General features: G+C 38.7%; 1 protein-coding gene across 1 annotated transcript in view; it reads right to left on the minus strand.

Annotated features, from left to right (window-relative positions):
* LIX1 (limb and CNS expressed 1) overlaps window positions 1-5,918 on the minus strand; it is a 51,753-nt gene extending 45,835 nt beyond the window's left edge. Inside the window, exon 1 of the mRNA XM_055298212.2 lies at window positions 5,667-5,918. Within this exon, the coding sequence (XP_055154187.1) occupies window positions 5,667-5,748 (82 nt within the window). The 5' untranslated portion in view covers window positions 5,749-5,918. The remainder of the gene's footprint in view (window positions 1-5,666) is intronic.
* Window positions 5,919-8,489: the final 2,571 nt, after the last annotated feature.

The raw sequence follows: 8,489 nt of genomic DNA on the forward strand, positions 1-8,489 counted from the left end.
AAATGTTTTAACTACCTTGACAGACTAAACTTACATGGGCATTTGAACATGGCGGAAAAGAAGTAAGAGCGTTTGGGGTTAAAACGTCAATATGAAATGTATTACAAAAAGAAGATTCTTTTATGAAAGGCTTCTAAAGTTGTCTTACATTTCTTAAATCAATCTGTAGCACATAATCAGTAAAACCGTGTCATTTAAACAGAAGATCATAACTTAGAAACTCACCCTTATGCATCTGTATCCTATTATGGGCTGTAACTTAACACATGAGTTTCAGAAGTTGTTAAAATTGAGTTCAGACTAACAAATCTTAACTGTTAAAAACAACAGCAACCACCATCAAAAACCTCTGGTGAGATGGGAGAGCAGTCAATGAAGAGGTCCCAGCTTTGATCTCACAGGATAGGTGTCTATCATATTTATTTTGATCTGTTAAATCTTACTTATCTATGAGAAATAAATGTACTAGGACAGATATAGCCATAAAGTGATCAAGAAGCTACCTATTTTTTCCATTTTAAGAACCCGTCTTCTGGGGTTGAGACTTTTATACATTTGACTTTAAACTCTGTCAAAGTATATTTACTGCAAAAAAAAAAAAAAAAAAAAAAAGAACCAGCTCTTATGCCATTGATAGCTGTACTAAAACTTACATTTCTTCCTTAGTATAAATTCAAATAAAAATAGTTAGGCCCTCTGATAAATAAAGTAAAATTAGCGTTTGAATAGGCTTCAGTCAAACAGACATCCATAGTTTAGATGCTAAAATTAGCAGAGTTCAAATTACTGTAATTAAGATGCACTCATTATTTTAAAATAAGCTAGCAAGCACTATAGGGTTTATTTTTGTTTGGCTGTTTTTTTGTGGTTTTAAACTGTATTTTTTCAGGGGTGGTAGAATGCAATGCAATATATATAGGGATTTTTTTACTGCAGAAGAATCTTCAGGCTTTACATCCTACTCCATTCCTTTCTGTGAAATGTGAAAACTATAAATTTATCATCAAATTTATTGATTTCACATAACTGTACTAAAAAGCATGGTGGATAAAGTACGTGACTCCTGAGGATTCTTGCTCTCTCATGCTGCATATAGCTAGATTCATGATTACTAAGATGTTTTTAATAGCCCTGTAGTCTGGTCCAGTTTTTCCAAAGGGTAAAAAACGTACTCTTTGAAGTAAAGTATTCACCTATCTGATATAAATAAAACGTTTCATGCAGAAAAATGTTCTCCCAAATGGAAGAGTTAGTGCACCTCAAATATGTGAGAAATTTGCTTCCAATTTTTCAACACTTAGTAAAGGATCCGTCTTACTTTTTCATTATAAAATTTGGGAAAAAATATCAGTGAAATCTTACATGTCACTTCATAAGTCAGTGCTAGAAACCAACTCATTCTCGTGGCTACAGTGACAATTAAGATACTTTTTAAACCATCTTTTTGAGAAAGTTTGCCCTGATTTTGGCCTTCAGTCAGTGAAAGTGGTTTCTCTTCATAGGCATGTTTGACATTTACAAATCTTGCATCTTGTCTGAGTTGGCAAATGGTTTCTTGCTAAGAAAAAGCTGCAGTGTTCCCTAACTTAGGTATTCGGATATGTACCTCCAACCGATGTCAATATAAACTTTTCCCCAATGCAACATAAGGCCATAAACTTCCAGAACTAATTTAGGATCACTGTTAACTCCAATGGCTCCCTATTGCTGGCATGTCAGCATGACCCAACCTGCCTCCTCGGTCTGTCTCTGCCTCCCCCAGCACATGGTTCTTGTATTGCCCAATTTGTCTTTGGACAAGCTGTTCTATCTCATCAAAAATTATCTTCCCCTGACCACTTTCTTGTCACACTTCTGTTAAATGTGATTATTTAATGGGCTCCCACTGTGCTCCTGGTAGAGTTTCTTTTTCTCCCCTCTGTTTTCCTAAGAGATATAAGTTGAGCATCCCAAATCCAAAAACCTAAAATCCAGAATGTTCCAAAATCTAGAACATTTAATTGCTGACATGAGACTCCAAAGAAATGTTCACTGAAGCATTTCAGATTTCAGATTTTCAGATTTGGGGTGCTAAGGTATATATAATGCAAATATTCTGAAATCTAAAAATAATCTGAAATCTACAATACTTCTGGTCCCAAGCATTTCAGATAAGGCATAATCAACCTGTACTGCTATTACAACATTAATGACATGGTAACTAGCACTTCTGAGAGGCAATGTCTCATAGTGTTTCAAGGTGAGGAGTTGGAAGACAGAATTTGATTCCTGGCTCTATCACATACTAGCTGGGTGACCTTGAGTGACCTTGGGCACGTCATTTTAACCTCTATGTGCCTCAGTTTCCTCACCTCTAACAACAATAGTACCTACATTACTAGCTTACTGTGAAGAATAAATGTTTCTAGTACAGTGCCTATCACATGATGAGGACTTGACGTCTTAGCCTTACTATTAAATGGTTGAAGGAAGAGCCCAAAGATGGCAGATAAATGTATTGTGCTCTTGTAATATGAAGAGTTAATATTCAGATTAGGATCTGAAAGCATAGCTATCTTGAAGTCCTGTGGTGATTTCTTTTGAGAAGTTACGCAAGGAATTGTCAAACAGTGGCAAATGAATAGTAAGTTCACACACTTCTTCAAAAGAGTGGACAGGGGCTGCTTTTAGGATAGCTCAGCTTTCGTTGTGATGCATGACACATGAAACGAAATTGGATATTGCACAAAGCCAAGAATGGAAGGCAATATGGAGACAAGCTATACTTTGCAGAGATTCTGCCTGGTAGTGTGGAGACTTCCAGTGCTACTTGTTTTAAAATAGAGACATTTATGCAGGGGAGAACAGTCCAGTGTCAGCTTAGATGAACAAATTTAAAATTGGGAGTCCACCTTATTTAAAACCTCTTTCCATTATTTTTCATATGAAATGTGAAATAGGGAAAAGGAAAAAAGTGTGTTATGGAATTTATTTCCTTCTAGAAGAGAAAATAAAAAAAGAAACAAATCACAACTATTGCCAGATGAACGCCTTGTATAAAACAAAATGACAGGTTTAATGTATTGCAAAATACCATTTGAAGAGCTTCCTTGTCTGAGAAAGCATTTGAATTTTATTTCTTTAAATGAATGTAACTATTCCCATGTGCATCTGTTTCAGACCAGAAAACTCTCTGGGTGCTTTTTCTAACCAACTTGAAGAGAAAATTCAGTTACTATTGCTTGTTTTTAAGCAAATCAAAAGCCAACTGAGGGCAATAAATGAATTGCATGATCATTTACACTCCCTGCATTATGTATAACCAAACAGTGAAGAGAGAAAAACTGTGTTTGCATTCATGGAAGAGAAATTTAGAAAAAATTTAAGTGTTTTGTGTGTGCATGTGTGTGTGTTTGTGTGTTTGTGTGTTTGTGTGTGTTTACTCTTTTGTTCAACTGGGCTGGGTTTTAAAAATTCTTGGATCAGAGTTCATCTTGTAGGAAAGTAAGGTAGCAATTTTTCTTAAGGAATTGGCAGTGATGTGCTCAAGTACTCAGCTCTTTCCTCCTGGCAGAAAGAGCTTGGAGCAGGTTGGAGTGGAGGAGGAGCCAGGAGTGACTAGGAGGAGAGGGGACTGCTCAGAACCTGCCATTCAAGGCTGGTGGCAGCTTTTTACAGGCTGCCAATCGGAGTGTGGTGGCAGCAACTTATGGGTATGCCAAAGAAAATGGGTCCATCTGCCAAACTCTGGCGTGTGCAGCACCTACAGCTTGCCAGGGCAATGGCATAGGCTCCAGACAGACTTTTAATGTCCTGTCGCAGAAAGTAAGCAAGCCCATTCCCACTTATTCCACGAGATTGGTAAGTGGTTGGATGTTTTAAAGTTAGGAAAACTCCTGGTACAGAAATGTGCCATTTGGCTTACTGTCATTTAGTCATTTTTCAGATTAGAAAAGAAGGGACAGAATCAGCAGTTTAATATTCACATCTATTAAGCCATGCAAGCAGTTGCCGAGTAGCAGTCCATTCTAGGATAAACGGACAATGCTGTCTGGTCAAATATAGGTTCTATGTTAATGAATGAAATACATAAAACAGGACACTTATTTGTTCTCCCATATAAAAGAAGTCCTGCAAAGTCCTGGATGACAGAACTTAATGTATGCTTTATTGTAATCCTTTTTCTAGTCTATCTTCTCTTCTAAACCGTAAACAATCGCAGCAATTTAGCTCGGCTAAAAAATGAGCTACACAGTTTCGCATTTGAACTTATTAAGTTTTCAATGAGCCAGTGAAAAATGTCCTCCCTATTTTTTTAACTGCTTCCCCTATTTAAACCCTCAGCATAAGAACCCTGGTCCTATACAATTTATCCAAAGCTTGGGCAGCCCGAGAGCCCTTTTATCCCTCACTAGTGAATTCACTTCTATTGTAGGAGAGAGACATTCTTTCCTTCCCTTTTTACTTAAAAAACATAACAAACCTGAATAGACTCCAGGCTAGAGTAGTGGAGAAGTGATTTTTATTAGATCTACATAGTTATTGGCAAATGCTTAAAGACAATATTTAAAAAGAGAGAGAGGGAAAGAAAAGGCTTCCACTTTATGCCTTAAAGGACAGATTGGTTACAATTTAACATCTAAGAGGAAAAATTTATAGAATTAAATGGCCTAACATTCCTCTTTCTTCAACATACATATGAGAAATCTAAGCTAAGAGGACATCTGGAAAGGAACATTATTCAGCAATCAGAAAGCAAAAATTCAAACCATTGATGTTTTGATGGAGACAAACATAACTAGATTCACAAAGAGGAAAGCTGTAACCTATTGAAGTTAAAAAAAATTCCATATGCATTTTACCTTTTGGGCAGTTCCATAGCAAAGTTCTATTTCAGAAGCCCTTTGTAATATGAAACCCACTGTAGATAAGATACAACATGAAGATAGTCTGTTTTGCAGCAGCAGGAAATCAAATTGGTTCCAGAAACGAAGTTATATGACAAATGGTTTAATAGTATTGCTAGAATTGGAAATCTTGATTGAATTATTTTTAAATCATTAAAAAAAAGATTTTGAAATAACTTTGCCATGCTGTATAAATTGGTGGTGGTGGTCAGGGGGTCCCCACAGGGAGTGTTGCTGAGGTTAGGAGGCATCTCATTTTATTGGCCTTTTAACTAAACCATTATAATCTGTTATCGAAATTTAAAAGCTCAGTGGTGATTTACTGTTAATTCTGGTTTGCAACAAAAATTTTCAGACAAACACGATACTTGAATTAACATAACTAATATGTGTTGTGGAGTATTAAACAGGTTAACAAATATTGATATATTTTAGTATCATTTCCAAATTATTTTTAGGTTTAATCTCAGCACCAGTCAGCTTTGCTTTACTTAAAAAGCATCAGAAAAAGTTCATTAAGTCTTAGGCAGGTCTTGGATTGTAGAAGAGACTTCTAAATAGTTAGGAAGATGTATCACTGACAAAATAACCCAGCGCCTAATGCCTGTAGGTGAAATGAAATCGTTCTTCTGACTGAAGTCAGGAACAAGTTAAAATATCACTTAGAACACAGCATACGACTGCAGAGATTTAGGAGAAATCTTACTTAAATAGGATGTGACTTGACGTTTAGGACTATTTTCTAAAAAGTCAAAAAACTTTTCCCCTTTCAGTACTTACAGTCTTTGAAGACTAGAGCCGGATCTCTGTGAGGCAAGACTTGGGCAATGATGTGTCTCAGAGATTCCAAGGTTCTGTCCATCTTGGGTCTGCCTGTGTGAGCCTCCTGTACAGAGTGTCCTCATGCCTGAATTCTTGCAGTCCTGGGCTGAATTTCTGCAGCTCATTGATGCACTGGATTACCAAGGAATCCCTTTTAACATCTGCCAATCAGACATTTCCCAGAATCTAAAGACCCCTCAGGGGGCCCTCTTCCCAGGCTCACTTATCTTTGTTGTATGCTGAGCTAATTAGCTCGAAAGGCTGGCTGACAGGCGGGTTCCCATTGCTTTCTTCTGTTAAACACACCCACCTACAGGCTAGCTGGGGAAGCTCGCTAAATTATGAAAACGGCTTTCCTCTCCAACCAGATTTTGTGTGAATGCTGTGCAGCTTTCTGACTTGAGTATTTCTTCTGGCCCTCCATCTTCAATTGTGTTGCCCCCAAGAATATGGAATCAGGAAAGTTATTTCTCCATGAAATTTCCTGAATGACGAGAGAGCTTCCAGCTCAGGACTGCCAGCTATATGTTAACAGTATAATCTCTATAAATCTAAATTTTCAGTATAATTCTTCTTTGGTAAAGGAGTGCTATAAAGATTATGGGGCTGGGTGCAGTTTCTCATGCCTGTAATTCCAGCACTTTGGGAGGCTGAGGCGGGCAGATCGCTTGAGCCCAAGAGTTCCAGACCAGCCTGGGCAACATGGCGAAACCCTAACTCTACAAAAAATACAAAAATTAGCTGGGTGTGGTGGCGCATGCCTGTGGTCCCAGCTACCTGGGGGGCTAAGGTGGGAGGATGGATTGAGCCTAGAAGGTCGAGGCTGCAGTGAGCCCAGACTGTGCCACTGCACTCCAGCCTGGGTGACAAAGTCAGACCCTGTCTCAATTTTTAAAAAAATCTTTTAATAACTACCTTAAGAAACATACATGTATTTTCTCGTCCTGTTTCTTTGTTTTATTTTTCTTTTTAATAGGGTCTCATACTGTCCTCCAGGCTGGAGTGCAGTGGCGTGATCATAACTCACTGCAGCCTTGACTTAAGTGGGGGGCTTGAACCCTGGACTCAAGCAATCTTCCCATCTCAGCACCCCAAGTAGCTGGGAGGCACATGCCACCATGCCTGGATAATTTTTAAATTTTCTGTAGAGATGGGGTCTCACTATGTTGCCCAGGCTGGTCTCAAACTCCCGGGCTCAAGCAATCATCCTGTCTTGGCCCCTAAAGTGCTGGGATTACAGGCGTGAGCCACTGCACCCTGCCCTGAAATTTTTAATAATTATTAAATGAAAGGAAGTGAATTACATCAGAATTAATTAAAGTCAACCTTGGGAATGATTCACTTTGAAGGGTAAATAGGGAAACAAATTTTCCCAGGCAAGCTGTAAGACAGTCCATCACGTTTTACTTGCCCCTGCCCAACAGAAGTGACTAAAATTTGGGAGGGTTGTTGGGGGCAACAAGCCTTGGCTTCCAGAAGAGTGGCTCCTGAATTCAAATGCAAGGCTTAATTTAGTCCCTAGCTTTATCCATTTTTTTTTTTTTTTTTTTTTTTTTTTTTGAGACAGAGTCTCACTTTGTCATGCAGGCTGGAGTGCAATGGCATGATCCGGGCTCACTACAGCCTTGACTTCTCAGTCTCAAACGGTCCTCCCACCTTAACCTTTCTAGTAGCTGGGACCACAGGCCCATGTCATCGCACCTGGCTAATTTGTGTATTTTTAGTAGAGAGGGGGTTTCACCATGTTGCCCTGGGTGGTCTCAAACTCCTGGCCTCAAGTGATCCACCCATCTCGGCCTACCAAAGTGCTAGGATTACAGGCGTGAGCCACCATGCCTGGCCTTTAAAGATCTTAAGAAAACAGAAATTCTTTTTCTACCTATTCATGATCTATACTACCTGCAACACTTTGTTAAATAACCTTTCCATAGAAGACACAAATATAAGTCACAGGATTCCTTTTCCATAATAAGGATTTATACCAGATATAAAATAACTAATTTTAGTGGTTGTAACCAATGTTACTTGTTGAAGGAGGTTGTTGAGGATTGTCAAACTTTTACTTAAAATATTTTTCCAGGGTAGCCACAGAGATTGTTTTCCAATGTTTCTTCCAATTTTCAGATTCCATAACTAGGTTGTATTTTATGATGAACTGAAAGTAGACCTTTAAAGACTATATAAAAATGAAATACCTTCCATGTGATCAGCTTCTTCAGCTGGTTTGTAGAAGAGCAGGCTTCATAAAAGGAAATAGATGGAATGGAACTAGAATAATAATAATTCCTATTATACTCACTGTATTAGTTCATGCTGCTAATAAAGACATACCCAAGACTGGGTAATTTATAAAGGAAAGAGGTTTAATTGACACACAGTTCAGCATGGCTGGGTAGGCCTCAGGAAACTTACAATTATGGTGGAAGAGGAGGCAAACACATCCTTCTTCACATGGCAGCAGGAAGGAGAAGTGCCAAGCAAAGAGGCAAAACTCCTTATAAAACCGTCAGATCTCATGAGAACTTACTATCATGAGAACAGCATGGGGGTAATCACCCCCATGATTCAATTACCTCCCATCAGGTCCCTCACACCACACATGGTGGTTATGGGAACTAAAATTCAAGATGAGATTTGGTTCCAGGTGTGGTGGCTCACACCTGTAATCCCAGCACTTTGGGAGGCCGAGGCAGGCGGATCACCTGAGGTCAGGAGTTCGAGACCAGCCTGGCCAACGTGGTGAAACCCCAGCTCTACTAAAAATACAAAAATCAGCTGGGT

Source organism: Symphalangus syndactylus, chromosome 11 (assembly GCF_028878055.3).
Source record: "Symphalangus syndactylus isolate Jambi chromosome 11, NHGRI_mSymSyn1-v2.1_pri, whole genome shotgun sequence".
NCBI classification, from domain to species: Eukaryota; Metazoa; Chordata; class Mammalia; order Primates; family Hylobatidae; genus Symphalangus; species Symphalangus syndactylus.